General features: G+C 37.6%; 1 protein-coding gene and 1 non-coding gene across 2 annotated transcripts; one reads left to right on the forward strand and one right to left on the reverse strand.

The window, feature by feature from the left end:
• Positions 1-15,431: 15,431 nt before the first annotated feature.
• LOC112092388 lies at positions 15,432-16,034 on the reverse strand. Its single transcript, XM_024168481.1, has one exon. The coding sequence runs from the start codon at positions 16,032-16,034 to the stop codon at positions 15,432-15,434; it is 603 nt and encodes a 200-aa protein (XP_024024249.1).
• Positions 16,035-16,670: 636 nt separating this feature from the next.
• LOC112092412 lies at positions 16,671-16,777 on the forward strand. Its single transcript, XR_002902583.1, has one exon. It is a non-coding gene; the product is annotated as a small nucleolar RNA R71 (small nucleolar RNA).
• Positions 16,778-18,321: the final 1,544 nt, after the last annotated feature.

Below are 18,321 nucleotides of genomic sequence, written 5' to 3' on the forward strand. Positions count from 1 at the left end.
ATGCAGTATGACATAGCATAACATACTATAACATGAAATGTACTCAAACACATATAATTCATGTGTACTGTTTATTTCAAAACAATTTATAACATGAAATGTACTCAAACACATATAACAAGAAAATGTAATTTCTCTATTGATGGCTTTCTTTCTCTTTTCTACCTTTAAGGATTATAAAACCTTATTTCTAATTTAAAGATTAGTGGGATGTTTGTTTCTTGTATTCATCTATGATTCTGAATCATGATTCATGGTTCTCTACATTGTTTTTCTCTCACAAAAAATACATGTAAAATGAGAATGGTTCTTAATCATGGTTCTGAATCCATGAACCAAATGTCCACTAGGTTTATCAAATCGTCATGACCTTACTCTTCATAAACAAGGTTCAAACTCAAAATGCTTTATTAAAATTATACTTCGAGTTCTTTAACGAACTCCTCTGTTTAACACCAAAACTGTTTTAACAGTTTTAGAGTGTTTTCGAAGAAAATATTTTAAAGCCTCTATTTAGAACTACAACTAAGTTTAACTTCAAATTATCAAACTAAAATCCGGAAGAGTTTTGCCTGATTTTCTGTGTTTCCCGAGCTATTCTAAGCTCATTTTATCCATTAATCCAACTCTTAGACATAACCCACAAACTTTCTCATATAATTTTATCATCTTAGAAACCATGCTCTAGGGTTTCATCCAATTTCCCACAAGGATTTTCATAACCAAAAGTTGCTAGAAACATAATCTAACAACTAAAATTCAACCTTTAATCCCTAAGTTTTCAATTCCTTGATCAATGGAAATTAAATCATCATCTTAATCAAACTTTCTCCATTCTCTCTTCCACATCCAAGGTTCGGCCAAGGTAAGAAAAAGGAGAGAAAAAATTGAAATCTCAGTAGTTTGATCGATTTCCGCTTAAAACTTGCTTTTCTTCACTTTTGGTAATTTTTTTTCTCTCTCTTGGATGAACACTCACTGGTTTTTGGCATGAAACAGAGAGTGTTTTATTGTTTTTTTATACTTAAAAAAACATTGGAGGAAGAAAAGAATGGGTCTAAATGTAATTTTCTGACTTTTAGGGTCTTTCTTGTAAAATCTCCTAAAAATATCTCTTTCTTGACTTCTTTTACAAGCTTGGCCGGCCACCTCACTAAACAAATGACATGATCTCAACCCTCCTAAAAAGTCACTTTAAATCTCAACCATCCATGTTTAATGCTTATCTCTTTTCCGGTTCAGTTTAATTCCTAACCGGTACGCGTTTTATCTGCGTTTTTGGATAGTTTGTCTTCTTGATCAACTTTATTCAATCTTAACAAATTTTTTAAGAGTGACACATTGGTCAACTCTTTGGTCAATAACAATTTTGACTTGGTCAACCCTAATCGGTTGAAAATCTCAATTTTCTCGGTTACACCTTCCGGACCCCTTTTCCTTCTGTTTTTCATTCTGATTGATTCTAAAATCCTAGAATTGATGTTTTTCAATTCTTCTTCATTTATCAAACTTGATATTCATGCGTTGGCCCACTTATGGGTTCAACACAACATTCTGAACTTATTTCCTTATTGCAGTCCGAAAATCGGTAACTGCATCATACTTCACTTAAATTCCTAATTGCTTACTTGATGTCATCTTGCATACATAAGCAAGGTTTAGTGAACACTTGGTAATCATCTATTGGTGTTCTATTCTTATAGCTATTCTCATTACTTCACACTGACTTTTAGGAATTTACTTAGTTGACATGAAATTTTAGTTTCTGACTTTATCAACTCCTGAACTAATATTGCATCTTAATTTCTTTACTAAAATATTACCCCTATAATTTCCTCTTATCTGTTTCGAAATTAAGGGTTTTCTTTTTGAATCTCATAGCGCTTATTTATACGTTACTAACATTGTACTAAACTGAGAGATTCCTGATGTTAGGATTCTCCAACTGTATATGCACTGAGAATTCTTCCGCCTTAATTACAGTGAGAATTTATCAACTGAATTTACTTGTTCTTAAAATATGAACTAATCATAAAACTTGCTACATAATTTAGGAATATTGATATTAATTTCATAAATCCTTCAGTCGCAAAATATGACACGATATTCTCAGGAAAAATGCTTGACTTGAATAAATAAATTTACATTATTTAATTCTATGATTTTCTCGGCCATTACAAAGGGCATATTAAAATCTCTTCTCTGATGAGATCTGGACCTACAACGATGGCGGCTTTGCCATTTGCCTCCTGGACCTGGACCTTTGAAATGTGATGGATTGTAGATCGACGAGCTACTACATCGTGAGATCGCCATACGTACTTGGCAACATTTGAGCAGTTTTAGAAGAAGCGAAGAGAAGTGAGGAAGAAAGAGAAAAAGAAGAGTGAGAAAAAAGGAGAACAAACCTTAACCTATTTGAGAGTATTTTAGTCTATTAAGTTTTAATTTGTTGTGCCACATGGCAAAAAAAATTGATAGTTTTTAGACCTATGGTATACGTCGATCTACGACCAAAACTCATGGCAGGTTCCATAATATGGCTCGCACTATTTTCTTTTTTTTTATTTTTCTTTATCATCCTTAAAAGCTCATGAATCTAGGGGTGCACAAGCGAGCGGGTTGACAGTTTCGGATGAGTGCATGTTGGGTTTTTTCAAGGGTGGGGTTGAGACTTAGTGAAACAATAGCTTGCGGGTGTTGGGAATGGTGTCCTAGAAGCATGAGATGTAATAGGATATTTATTATTTAATTAATAAAAGAGTTTATTCATCATTTTATGTGCATATATTTAAGAATATTTTATGAATATAAAATGAAAATTTTGTGATTATTTATGTAACCTTAAACATTGTATATAAGTGTTATATATGATAGGATAATGTTTAAGGATAATAATAAAAAACGTTGTTCATAATGAATATAATTAAAGTTCAGAATCTTTAATTAAAACATTATTAATACATGTCATTCCTATTTAGAATGGAACGGTGCTATCCGCACTGTTAATATGGTGAGATATTGAAAGTGTGTATTTCGCATAATGAGATTGTGTGGAACAGGGACACAGACACAATATGAATTTCTAATAATTTCTGTTAAGCATAGAAATTCTAATTGAGTCTACTAAGGGTTATATATAGAATGATCTTAATCCTGAGTTCTTAACAAACTCCTATTTCTTGTATTTTGGAGACATGATGAAATAAGTAGCTAGGAATGTTATTATAGGAGATGGAATCCATTCCTTCTTGCGAAAGAAGTAGATAAATAATTTTCTTGAGTGTTGATTCGGTACTTGGATTAGTAAGAGCACTCTGGTTCATGAATGTGTTTTATGAATCACTATCCATTAGAGAATCAATGGTACTCAAGGATGAAGATATAATTAGAGAGGTTAACAGATTCTACATGGCTCTAATTATGAATTATTTATGGAGGATTGATCTATATGCAATGACTATATCAAATGGACACTTCACAGTTTAGAAGTAATTAATGTCTATAATTTTGAGAGTTCAATTTTAAGTTTATAGTGGAGTAACTATTAGAATTAATAGAATTAATTAATTAATTAAAGTGTTTAATTATTTATTAATTTTATTGGAGCTCGGGATTATAGGTCCATTAGTCCCCGCGTCGTCCTTGTAATTCTACCAGACACAAAGGACAAAATGGGAATTTTAAAATTATGGAACTGTAAAATTAAATACTCAAAAAAATAATTAATTGAGAATTAGTTATTATTTAAATAATGTGATTATTTAAATTTGAATTTGAATCATGAACATAATTTAAATTTATCCTTTTAAACTTATTTGATAAGTTGTTCAATTTAGAATTCAAATTAATTTAAGTTTGACTTAAATTCGAATTTGAATTTGAATTGAAATTGGACTACATGATAAAGGATGATTTTCTCTTCCTTCCCATCTGAAATTGGCGCCACACACAGGGTAAAAATCCTAGCATGGCTGGCCAGAAAAGATAAGGGTAGTAGGAGAATTTTTGTTCAAAATTCAAATAGGAGAGAGAGATTTGATTCCTTCCAGAAGTTGGACTTCTACTCTATAAATAAGATATGATGAAAAATTGCGCGTGACAATTTTTTAACCTGGATTTTAGTGGCTGGCCAAAAATCACAAAATAGAGAGAAGGAAAATTTTTCTCCAAAAAAATTCCACATTGTGCATGCGTTGGTGTTTGTGAAAAATTCGAGTGTTTGATTTAACCCAATTTGTCTCGAGTGTGCCCACACACACGTCTATGTAGATTCAAGGAATTGACGTGGAAGACTTTAGTTTTCTAAACACAAGGCTTTGGAGCAAGAATCGTTCATGCTCAAAGAACTCAAGTTATCATCCGAGTCGGCCTCCAGGTATTTTTCCTAATTGAGTTCTTGATGTATAAATTAATGTGATTAATTTATTCATGCATAAATTAATATAATCTATACAGTATCTCAAAAGTTTTATGAAAATTTTTGTTATACTCGATCCGCCCTCCAGCCACGCTTCCGCATCCGAATTCAATTCGGTTACCAACAGCGGGCGGTTTGGGCCTACACAAGTCCAATGGGCTTTTTTAAAAATATATAAGGGGGATTGAGAGAAATATACCAAGATTTAAGAGGAATTAAAATTAATAGGCCAATGTTTTAAAAAAAGTTAATAAATAGCCCAAGGTGATGTAAATTCAGAGTTACAATTAGCTGAAATTTTAAAAATAACCTCTTAGTAAATTCTAGATTTACCGTTTATACTCAGGATTTACCATTAGATTTTTCACTTTTTCCCTACTAATATGAACTTGGTAAATTCGTGATTTACCATGTATATCCGGGATTTATCATTAGAATTTGTAGTGTTCTTTTTCCCTACTAATACAAACTTAGTAAATATGGGATTTACCATTAAATTTTTTACTTTTTTCCGAGTAATACGAACTTGGTAAATCTGAGATTTACCAAGTATATCCGGGATTTACCACTAGATTTTTCACTTTTTTCTAGAAATATGAACTTGGTAAATCCGGGATTTACTATATATGTATATCTGGGATATACCATTATATTTTTTTACTTTTTTCCTAGTAATCAGAACTTAGTAAATTCAGGGTTTACTAGGTATATCTGGGATTTACCATTAGATTTTTTACTTTTTCCCTAGTAATACGAACATGGTAAATTCAGAATTTACTAAGTACATTCGGGATTTATCATTAGATTTTTAACTTTTTCCGTATTAATACGAATCTGGTAAATCCTACATTTACCAGTGATATCTGGGATCTACCATTAAAATTTTCTTAAGGAAAGGGGAAAATAGTAAGAAAAAGATAAAATTGGAAAATTAAAAAGTAGAAACATGAAATGGTCTATTAATTTCTATACATTGGTAATTTGGCCATTTACTTCTAAATATAGAACTATCAGATTTGATCACCTGCTAATTTATCTTCCACCACTATCAACGCATGTATTATTTATGTTAAGATTGTCATGTTGTCTACTTCCAAACGGAGATGGCTTGTCTTAATCATCAGATGTAGGACTCCATACGTAGAGACAGTGATATAGTTTCTAGTGGTGGAATCTATATTAGATCAGACTAAAGTTGAATTATATTAATTAATAATCTCGTTTGAATAAAACAATTCACTTTTGTCTAATGATATGTTATCATCTTAATCCTGAGCTGAATAACAAACCCATATACCTGACTTGTGCCTTTTGATATACCAAAGGAAGATAACCAAACATTGTGTAAATGTACACTTACTGGTACGTTGGGGGCATAACTCTTGTATGCATAGATTTATTATTCATAGAAATGGAAACCATAGCTCTTATTAAAAGAGTTAATGATATCCTCTTATGGCATTATTCAGGAATTGGAAAACATGAGTGCCTAGCCATTAGATTACTTTGTGTTATCTAATGGTTTACTATTTGTATTGGTACGAATAGTGATTTTCTAATGGAGTGATAATTGAACATAAGATAAATATAATCGGAAAAGTAAAACAGAACTGACCTCAAGTCAATTATGGATACCCTAGGGGGATGATACACAATATAATAAAGTCATGGACAGGAGTTAATTGGAGCTTTGTAAATGTACTCTATTGATCAATAGTTCAATATTGACTCAACTTCTCAGGATTTTTTTACTCAACTTCGTGCTCCATTGACTTCCTCTTTCGGAGGTCTGATCGCATGTCAGACCTTGTCGGAGATGGTTTATAAGATATTAGCTAAGCATTCGTTAAGTTGGCTCTGATATGAAAGTTGCTCCGAATGAAGCCGCTCCGATGCTGAGTGTGCTCCAGACGAAGGCTGCTCCGAAGGGTGAGCATGCTCTAAGCGAAGATTGTTACGATGGTGAGCTGGGCGAGAAAAAGTTTAAAGAAAGGATGCTTGACACGAAAAAGGCTCCATTAGACATGAATAGGATGCTCCAAGAGACATGCCTACTAGGGAGGGAGCCTCTATTAGGCATGTCTGGCACGGATGAAGGAAGCTTTAAGGATGTGCCTGTCACAGACGATGGCTCTCCGTTAGGCATTTCTAGCATTGGTAGAGCCTCTGTTAGAGTCAAAACACTGAGAATCAACCTTAACGAAGAGAAGAGAATGAGGTTTTAAGGTGTGGACTTAGGACAGTTTTGGGCTTCCAAAAGGATGGGAGGAAGGCTCTTTGGAAATTCTCCATCACCCATTTGTATTTAATCTAATTAATTCTGAAAACCCCCCAAGCAGGATTCAAATTGGATCAATTTAAACGACAAACAAGCCTACTTGATCACACATGGCTCATCAAACCACAACCCACAGGAGTTCTCCGAGCGTGGCTTGGGTCCACGAAGCGAGCCTAATAACGTCGCGTGACTCCTTAGTTGGGCTGGACCCTCGAATGGACCTGATACAAAATCGGGTAATAATAACCATTAAAATTCAATAACTTGTAAGTACAATATGATTATCAAACACCATTCATTTTCATCTTGCTTGTTAAAAAGGAGAAAAAAAATCAACAAAATAAATACTTAGATATTTAATACCCATAAGTTCAAATATTATTTATAGTTTATGACTAGGCTTAGGCATAATGATAATTATTTACTTAATGAAAGTTAACAAATATAGTTAATAATACATTAATATACAAATTTAACTTATCTAACATGCATGTCTAATGCTGACATCCAAAAAAAACAAAAAGAGTGATGGATGGGTCAGGTTGAACCCGCCCTTGAAAGGGCAAAACCGCAAGCCGCCCACACTAGTCAGCGAGCAAGCATGTTGAAACCGCGAGTTAGCATGTTGAATTAAAGATGGCCCTGTGAAGCCTTTTTTTTTTTAAGAACAGAAAATGTTAAATCATTAATTCCTTATGTTTTTATGGGAATCCTTAATTCTTTTTGCCAGTTGGAGGGTAATACCTCTTTTTTTTCTTAATAAAAAAGGGGACAGTGTGTCGTTAAATTAATTTAACGATTACTTATATTGTCATATTTTTATTAATAATCATTAACTAATATGATATTTTAAACACCCAATTATAACAATAAATCTCTGCTTTTAAAATATAATATTTATTTCGTCCGACTTATAAAATATTATGAAAAACACATTCGATAAAGATTTTTAACGTAAATTGAATCATAAATTAACTAGCTTTATTTTTGTAACTCTATTATGTTTGAAGCTAATTTAAATTTAGAAGGATTTAATTTAAAAGTTCTCATTGCTAAGGAAAGTTTAATACTAAATAAATTAAAAAAACTTAAAAAATTAAGAAATCTCTCCTTTTCACATTTTTTGTGGCTGCACGTAAGAGTTATCAAAGTAAGTGTACACTAGTAAATTGTTGAAGGATCCTCATTTTTTGTGCGACATACTTTTTCAAAAATTCTAATGCATAAATCGACGGTACATGGTACATGGTTACAAGTAGTGCTGGAACTTTGGACGGGCCACTCACGACCGCCTGAAAAATTCGGGCCGCCCGCCCGAGCCCGAAATTACTCTTGAACGGGCCGCGGACTTATATTTGGTTGCCCGAACCCAGCCGGGCCCCCCGAGCCCACCCGAATAGCCTGAATTTTTTTTTAATTTTTTTAATTTTTGTAATTATTAAGTTAGTTTGTGTTAAAATTATATAAAAATCAAAATCAACATTCAACAGACATTATTAACACAATTGAATAAATTAATCATATATATTAATGATGTATATTAAATTCGTAATTCATGATTGCCTCGTTAAAAACCTTACCAAGAAAAACCCAATTGGGATAAAAACTTGGCAAGGAAAAAAGAGTGTAATCATTTTGTGACGAATTACAAATTTTACAAACTTACAACATTATATACAATTACAAATACAATGTCAAAAATAAATACATATTTACAAATTACAAATTTACAATTTAATTTGAAGCTGAAGGATCGTCTTCAAAATTAAATGACAATCGATTAAATTCATCGATCCATTCTTGCCTTGCCGGCGAAATTGTATCCTGTAGACGTTGATCGGCCCGATCTCAATCCTTAATGCAAACCAAGGCTTCAACAATATCCCTTTGCAATGCATTGCCGCATTCCTCAAGTATTCTTCCTATCATACTGAAGGCTAGTTCGGATGAAATAGTGGAGACTGGATCGAAAATATATCCATTGCCAATCAAGTTAGGATTGGCCAAGTTAATGCCCGTGCCCTCCACCATTGAACTAAGTCAAACGATTCTGCCGTATCGTCGACTATTAAGCCTTCACTGAGGTACGCCATAAGCTCGTTGAAGTTGTTGCCGCCGCTACCACTGCCACTTGTTGACGAAGATTCACTCTCAGCTTCTGTTTGAGTTGTCTTCTTCTTCTTCTTCTTCAACCTGAAAACATTCAAGAATGAATGTGGGTTTTCGTCTTGTTGTTGTGGTTCCTGTACTCTAGGAGGTACTCTAAACCTAATCTCATATTTACTATTGTCATGCCCCGAAGCAGGGGTCGGTGACATCGAGCTCGATTAGGGGTTAAACGCATGATAATAAAGGAAATTCCCAACGAGCCCCACACTTAATTAAAATAATAAATTACATGATCTGTCCACAGGATCTTTCAGTATTGTACGTACATGAACATGTAAATAACATCACAGACATCAACCACAGTCTAGAAATCCTAGTATCAGAGTCTACAAATTCTTAAATTTATACACCAGGAGGATGAACACAATCCTCTCTAAATCCGAGTGATAGCAATTGATATGCGAAAATACTTTTGCTTAAAATAGCGTGTGCTCGCAAGTGTACGAATCGTAAAGTAATAATGATCCGAAGATCGAGTATCGTCCTCTGGGATTGTTAACTAGGAAAGAGCTAAATATTGCTATTAATCTAGACCAATTTTATCTAGACAATATAGAATAAGGGAATTAAAACTAAATTGAACAACTTAACTAACTAAAATATGCAAACAACGGATGCTAAAGTGAATTGGATTGAAGGGATCTCTGTGATAAAATGAGCTAGGAGGGGATTTGACTTCACCTAATTATGCTATATTTATCTAAATCTGTCACTTATTGATGTGTTACATCCAATCTTAAATTATGGGTACTAAGATAATCTCACTCCCTCTCCCGAGCGCTAAGTGAAATAATATGCTAAATTAATTAAACTAATATCCCTATTAATTTAACCAATTATGCATTCATTAAGTTTAGCCCATATTCGATCTCCTAAGGTTATACTAGCCTCCCGACTCAATATCTCCTTAGGTTGCGTCTCTTAATTCTCAACGTATGTAATTAACTCTCCCGAGCCTAATTTCATACATCTAAGGTCTCTAATCTAATGGGTAATTAAATTAGAAATTAAGCACAAGAGACACAAAAGATTAGAGTATAAGACATTCAATAAGCAAACAGATTTTTAAAATACAACTTTCATTAAATTAGATCAAACCCCCCCTAGCGTGAGGAGTTTAGCTATCCATGCTCAAAATCAAATACACAATTACAAAATACCAAAGATCCATAGTTCAAACAGAAAATTAAACAACTATTTAAGAAATACAAAGGGAGAAAGTAATGAAAAACTCCTGTTGGATAATCTCCTCTGAAGCCTTCAAACTGCCTTCAATCCCCTTGAAAATCTCCAGAAAAATCCTTTGTTACAGCTACTTTTCCTTTGGTTCTAGGGTTCTTGCCGTGTCTCTAGTTCAATTCCACTCTCCGTGTCTGTCTCCCCTTCCAGCAGCTTTATTTTCCTTTTATATCACCTCCCGAATGTGCACAAATCTCCAATTCGAGATAGGCGCGCTGCAGCCCATGGATGTGCGCTGCAGTGTGCATCATTAGGGTTCCAAGACGCGCACCTAAGCCCACAGACGTGCGCTGCAGCGTGCGCCTCAATGATTCTGGGATGCGCGCCTAAGCGCACCTTGAACTGCGCCTAAGCGCGCGAGGCTGGCTAGCAGGCGCTGCAGCCTGAAGCTCGAGTGCTCTCTGGAATGCTCTCTGGAAGTCTCAGGCTGTAGCTTGCTTCTCATGCGCTGCAGCCCGCACAAAATGGAGATTTTCATGGACTTCTTTATCTTTTTCACTTGATTTTCTCCACTTTGCAAATCCTACAAAATAAATTAACATAAACGTAAAACTAGTGACAAATTAACTGAAATATGCTCAAAAACTATAATATATGACAGGATTAAATTGATGAAAAATCAACTTATCAAATACCCCCACACTTAAACTTTTGCTAGTCCCGAGCAAAACAATGTAAACAAAAGAACGAAAATAACTAAAACACAAAAGGCAATGCTAAGAAATCTAAAGCTAACACAAAACGAAACAAAATAAAACAAACAAAACTAAACAAAACAAAACAAAACGCAAATAAAGAGTGAGTGTTTCACATATCCCGATGATCATTCTTTGGTCCTCAACATCCCCTAAAATCTCAAGTTTTTATGCAAGGTGATCCCTTGTGATGTTCTAGAATTTCAACATGTTGGATGTACACAAAAACACTCAAGTCTCCCACCTCACACTTAACGATCCAGTACCCGGATTCACTTATTCAACTTAGAAATCCATAATTAAGTAACTTAAAGCTTAGGATTCCATAGGCCCAACTTAGTTCCGCTCTCCACTAATGTAGGCTCAATGAGTCTTGGAGATCAAAAGGACTTTGCAAGCTTGTAATGTTCGGATAGGGCTAAAGGTGGTTGAGAAATGGACTTTTCGGCTCAAAAACCCTAGGCATATAGCTTTCCGACCTCAAGCTCACATTTGGAGTTCCTAACACTCCCACACTTGAATTATTCTCACAATACCCACTCATGTACAAGCACCAAGATGAAAAAAACTTAATAGAAACAAATTAACAATTTTTTTTCTTTTTTTTTCTTTTTTTTTTAATTTTTATGATACAAATAATAAATACATTTACACAGTTTTCCCCCTAAGCAAAATCACCCCTTAGGTTCGCAGCACATGAGGAAGCTTCGTGCTCCTTCAGCTCAAATGTAGACCAAAACTCAAGTAATTTACTAGACTATCAACCTAGCAAGCTATCTCAAGGGGCATGCACAAAACTCTTTTGCCGCATCAGCATTACCAATATGTGCCTGCCGATGGCCAGGGTTCCAACTAAATATGCCTAGAGTCATGGGGAAGGGAAAATGATATTTATTGTAGTAGGTGAGTGTTGTATAAATGTGGGTAAAGTAAAAATCAGGCTAAGGCTCAAAGGGGACATTGAAGGGATATAATCCAAAAGGTAGGCATAGAAAGGCTCAATCAATCCAAAAGAATGCCTAAATCATTTCTGCGCTGACTAGCTAGCCGAGGATTTCGCCTCGAGTTTCCCTAAGTTGAGTTCTAGAATCCTTAATGTACCATGAACTTGATTAATTGAATAATTTTCCTCTAGGCCCCTAAATGGTTAGTGATAAGGTCTTTTCTTGCGAGAACTAGAGTGTTTCATGTTCACCAATTATCAAGCACACAGAATTCACAAATGACACATTGCACAAAAACTCAGGGAAATCAGGAGATAATGTTAACATTGGTTCATTGATCACCAAGAGTAGAAAAATAACTCACTAAACAAACTAACAACACAAACTGAATAACAAGTATTGATGCAATCCAATAGTTCCCCCCACACTTACATATCACATTGTCCTCAATGTTAGTAAAATAGAAGCAAACAATGAAAATGTAATTGAAGAATACCTGGGAGGTGAGATATGACTCTCGCCTCCTAAGGGTGGTCCTCGTCCATGTCATGCGGAGGTGGTGGTGGCTGGAAGTCAGGTTGCTGCTGCTGATTGCTGAACTATGGTTGCTGCTGGAAGCCCGGCCAATAAGTCCTCCGGATGTGCTCAGGGAAATGAGGGACACGTGAATAGCTGCCGACACCGAGGCCAGTGCCTGCTCCAGTGATGCCAAGCAAGCGGTGTGGTGTTTCGCCAACTCAATGATCAACTTTCTAGTCAAGGCAGACTGACTCTGGAGATCGGCAATCTACTCCTCATGCCGATCAACCCGGCTTGCTAAGTCCTCGCGAGACGTAGTGGCTGCCCGCTTCTGCTTTGGCTGTGGGGGCTGCGATGATCCTGCTCCACCATCTTGCTCTGAGGCCGCCTGGCCGGAAGCGATCCGCATGATGCTGTTGAGATCAAAAGCCCGAATGGGCTTCTCAAGATGTGCATCCGGCAGGGCCACTCCAGCGGCTAGAAAAAGCTCCGTCAGCAACGACGGGTATGGGAGGCTAATGTTGTGTTTTCGCAGGGCATGGTGAATACCGCTGTTGATTATGGCCCCCAAATTTAAGGGTTCTCCCCTCTCAATTGCCAGTAGGACCAAGGCCCTATCTTTTGTAACCTTCGAGATATGAGTTGAAGGAATAAGCCTAGTGCATACAAAATGGAACCACACCTTGGTGTAGTTCGCCAGATATCGAGCCTCGAAGGCGGATTCAGTGTTTTGTAGGCCCGTCGCAAAGGGCTTCCAGAATTTCCTGCGGATCTCGGTCCGGCAAGTCTTGTTGCTGATCAGAACTAGGGGTGGGGATGCCAAAGTGATTGTTAATCGTCTTGGCATCAAATTTAATCACATGCCCTCTCACCTTGGTCTTGTTCCTGGTACACTTTCTCGCGTTCGTGAAAAATTCGCGAACGAGAGTAGTGGACCCCGCTGCAGGCTCAGAACAAAATTTTTCCCAGCCCCTATCCCGAATAACATTCATGATGTCCGGCAGCAATTCGCCATTTCTTGTGTCGAAACCCCTTTCTCGAATGCAGGCCTGACTCTTATTGTGCCGTTCATATTGTGTCTCCGCGTCCTTCGACACAAACCGAACGATATCATAATCGGGAGGAGGCACTGCTGGGGCAGGGGGTTCTAAAGTGGCAGGGGCGGGTGGGCGGTTGCTGGAGCTTGCCCCAAACTTAATCCGGTTTGCAGTTGTCTTCCGCGGTATTTTTTTTTAAATGGCAGCCCAAAATTTGCTAAACAAACACCCCCCCTAGTTTCACTCGAAATTCCGATTCTCTTTTTTTTTTTTACTTTTTTGAACGCCCAAGCTCCAAAAAAAAAACAAATCTCCAATACACAATAGTTTTTTGAAAAATTCAGCAGAGTTTCCCCTAAAAATCTAGTGTTTTCCGTGCTCAGAAACGTAAGTTTCACAAGTGCTCGAACTCCCTAGAGAGTTCAAGGCCCAGACAAATTGAAATCTTAGGAAAAACGCAGGAAAAAACCACTTACTTGATGCCTTGAAGATTTGAGAAAAATTCAGACGAAAAACATCAAGATCTTCACTAGATTCGCTGCCAAAGTGAAAGTATTGGGTGATTTAAGGTGAAGAGTGAGAGCTTCGGAGGATTTGAGAGGATTTTGGCTGAGAAAAGTCGGGTGGTGGCTGAAAATTTTTGGAAAGAGGCAGAAATGGGGCTAGGGCTTTCGCTATGAAGTTCATAAGTCGGCTGCAGTACGGACACGCGCTGCAGCGTGGTCTTCTTCGCGCTCCAGCGCGCAAAGAGCGGAGCTGGAAATGTTGCTGGCCAATGTGCGCTTAGGCACGGTCTTTTTCACGCTGCGGCGCGCCTCTTGGAACTGGGAATCCTTGGAGATGCACGCTACAGCGCATGAATGCGCGTTGTAGCCTGAGTCTTTTTTTTTTTTAAACCTCTTCAGGCGATGTATCGCCTCTTGACCGGCATCATATCGCATCTCCCGATGTTGGCTGCGTATATCATCCTATGATAAGTGCGTTGTAGCGCATGAGACCTGTGCGCTTAGGCACGCGATGCGTGAATCTGGGAATCCATTTCTGGATGACATGCGCTGCAGCACGATCATGAACGTGCTTAGGCGCGCTGGTCACGGTCCATCCTGTCACATAACTGAATCAACACTTGCCCCTGGAAATTTGGCCTCTGGAAATTTAGTCTCTGGAAATTTTCTAACCTCCAATGACCTGCAATCCACTACAAATATATATATATATATATATATATTTATCAACACTTGTTATAAAAACTGTACTAGAAAAAAAAAAAAAAAAACTAATAACACAAACATCAACAAAATAACTCAATGTTCAACAAGTCAAACAAAAATTAAACTAAAATCAAAACAAATAAAGGGGTAGAAGCTTGGGTTGCCTCCCAAGAAGCGCTTGATTTAACGTCCCTAGCTGGACATAAACACGACTTCATCCTCCTGGTTCTAGCTCAATGGTACCGAATGAAGACACTCGCTTGATCTTAAATGGCCCAAACCATCTTAACTGCTCTTTTTCGGGGGAGAGCTTCAACTGAGAGTTGAAAAGAAGGACGCGTTGGCCCGGAGTGAGATCTTGCCACGAGGTTCGCTGGTCGTGCTTCTTCTTGGCTTTCTTCTTGGCCACCACCTTTTCATTGTTCATCGGGGTGGCAATGGCTTCGACCCTGTTAACAACATACTCCCCCGCTTCATCTTTCTTAGGACAATGTTCATTGCTCGATTTGTTTTTGGTTAGGGAATTGGTGGGGCCATTCCCCAAAGAATCTTTCGGCACAACTTCTTGAGTGAACTTGATAAAAGATTTCACTTCCTCCACTCGGTCACAAGTCGGCTTTTCTTGTGGAGACCTCTTGGGATTTAAGATGTTGAATATGGCTTTCTCCTCATTGACCCTTATTTTATGGTTCCCACTGTGCACATCTATTAAAGCCCTTCCGGTAGCTAGGAAAGGCCTCCCGAGGATAATGGGGATATCCCAATCCTGTTCCATGTCCAAAACTACAAAATCAACCGGGAAGATGAACTTATCCACCTTTACCAATACATCTTCAATGATTCCCCATGGGTAGGTAATGGACCTATCCACCATTTGCAGGGAGATGGTTGTAGGGGTGACCTCTCCAGGCCCTAGTTTCTAGAAAATCGATAGAGGCATGAGGTTGATGCTAGCTCCAAGATCACACAAGGCCTTCTCAAAGTGAGAATCTCCAATAGTACACAGAATAGTGAAACTCCCAGGATCCTTCAACTTTTGAGGCAATTTCCTTTGAAGGATAGCGCTACACTCTTCCGTTAGCTTGACGGTCTCATAATCCTCCAACCTCCGCTTTTTTGCCATGACATCCTTCATAAACTTGATATAATTAGGCATTTGTTCAAGTGCATCCGCAAACGGAATGTTGATATGGATCTTCTTGAAAATCTCTAAAAACTTTGAAAATTGAGCATCCATATTCTTCTTCTTGAATCTTTGTGGATATGGAAGGGTAGGAGTGATGAGAGGAGGATTATCCAGAAAAGAGATCGACTTAGGCCTTGCACTCTCCTTTGGTTGCTTTGATTCTACCTCTTTTTCCTTAGTTTTATCCTCTTGGGGCTTAAGAGCCTCAACTTCTTTCTCACTTCTCAAGGTGACTGCGTTACATTGCTCCTTGGGGTTTTTCACAGTGTCACTAGGAAAGCTCCCGGATGATAGGCTCTTCATTGAGTCGGCGAGTTGGCCAATCTGTGTCTCCATAGTCTTCATAGTAGCGCTCATATTTGTGCAATGAGTCTCGATATTATCAAGTCTAGCCTCATCTTTGTTGAACCACCCCTGGTTTCTACAATGAACGTGCTCAACAGGTCTTCTATCAACGGCTTGCTCTGAGATAATGGCTGACTATACCCTGGAGGAGGTTGCAATACATTCTTGTTGTTGCCATATGAAAAGTTTTCATGGTTCTGGAGTCCTGGGTGGTAATGAGTTGGTAGATTGCTTGGCATGTTATTGCTTCAGTAGTTGAAGTTTCTGTTGTTCACATATTGCACTTGTTCAGTATCACCTTCACCTGTGTAAGATGTACTCGCAACCATAGCCGTCTCCTTACTCGATGTGGCTTCCTTTGCGGTCAACTCTGAGATCTTGTTGGTCAAAGCTGATATTTGTGCTGAAAGAGCGACCAACGGATCAATCTCATGCATTCCTACAGCCCTCTTCACACTTGACCGCTCACTTGGCCATTGAGCATTGTTGGAGGCCATCTCCTCCAATAATAATTTGGCCTCCTCATAGGTCTTGGACAACATCATCCCACCTGATGCCGCATCAACAATCGTCCTGGTTTGTCCATTCAGACCGTTATAGAAGATCTGGATTTAGAACCAGTCTTGGTATCCATGTTGCGGGCATTTTCTAGTCAACTCCTTAAAATGCTCCCAGACCTCATAGAGAGGCTCAAAGTCCAGCTGTCTAAACTGTGCAATCTCGCTCCTCAGTTGAGCGGTCTTTGATGGAGGAAAGAACTTGGTAAGAAACTTCTGTGCCAAATCTTCCCATGTGCCAATACTACCCGCTTGAACTGATTGGAGCCAACCCCTCGCCTTGTCCCGAAGTGAGAAAGGGAACAGGCGCATTCTGATAATGTCCTGGTCCACACCATTCATTTTGATGGTGTCGCAGATCTCCAGAAACATTGCTAGATGCACATTGGGGTCTTCACACATCAACCCCCCGTACTGATTCTGTTGAACCATATTTATCAATGCAGGCTTCAGTTCAAAATTGTTCGCATTAATCGTCTGCCTCCTGATGCCCGAATAATTCTCATTGACCACTGGCCTGAAGTAATCCCTCAAAGCCCTCTGTTGGTTGTTGTTGTTACCCTCGGCCATGACTCGGTTTCTGTTCTGATGTTCCCTTCTTAGTCTCGAAATAGTTCTCTCAATTTCTGGGTCTAAAGGAACAGTCTCCAAGCTGCGGACTCGGCGCATACACTGCAACCAAAAGAATAGATGAACGAAATTAAATTAACAAAAGTTAAGTCAATAAAATAAAGATAAAGGTCTAAATTAAAATCAATCTATTTCACAGCAATATTAGCTTAAATCCTAAATTGCCAATCCCCGGCAACGGCGCCAAAAACTTGATACGCGAAAATACTTTTGCTTAAAATAGCGTGTGCTCGCAAGTGTATGAATCACGAAGTAATAATGATCCAAAGATCGAGTATCGTCCTCTGGGATTGTTAACTAGGAAAGAGCTAAGTATTGCTATTAATCTAGACCAATTTTATCTAGACAATATAGAATAAGGGAATTAAAACTAAATTGAACAACTTAACTAACTAAAATATGCAAACAACGGATGCCAAAGTGAATTGGATTGAAGGGATCTCTGTGATAAAATGAGCTAGGAGGGGATTTGACTTCACCTAATTATGCTATATTTATCTAAATCTGTCACTTACTGATGTGTTACATCTAATCTTAAATCATGAGTACTAAAATAATCTCACTCCCTCTCCCGAGCGCTAAGTGAAATAATATGTTAAATTAATTAAACTAATATCCCTATTAATTTAACCAATTATGCATTCATTAAGTTTAGCCCATATTCGATCTCCTAAGGTTATACTAGCCTCCCGACTCAATATCTCCTTAGGTTGCGTCTCTTAATTCTCAACGTATGTAATTAACTCTCCCGAGCCTAATTTCATACATCTAAGGTCTCTAATCTAATGGGTAATTAAATTAGAAATTAAGCACAAGAGACACAAAAGATTACTATCCATGCTCAAAATCAAATACATAATTACAAAATACCAAAGATCCATAGTTTAAACAGAAAATTAAACAACTATTCAAGAAATACAAAGGGAGAAAGTAATGAAAACTCCTGTTGGATAATCTCCTCTGAAGCCTTCAAACTGCCTTCAATCCCCTTGAAAATCTCCAGAAAAATCCTTTGTTATAGCTGCTTTTCCTTTGGTTCTAGGGTTCTTGTCGTGTCTCTGGTTCAATTCCACTCTCAGTGTCTGTCTCCC

Source organism: Morus notabilis, unplaced genomic scaffold, assembly GCF_000414095.1.
Source record: "Morus notabilis unplaced genomic scaffold, ASM41409v2 Scaffold436, whole genome shotgun sequence".
Taxonomy (NCBI): Eukaryota; Viridiplantae; Streptophyta; class Magnoliopsida; order Rosales; family Moraceae; genus Morus; species Morus notabilis.

What these genes read in the sequence shown, in the direction of transcription:
- LOC112092388 (XM_024168481.1), bottom strand. Translation starts at nt 16,034, where the DNA reads ATGGAGACACAGATTGGCCAACTCGCCGACTCAATGAAGAGCCTATCA.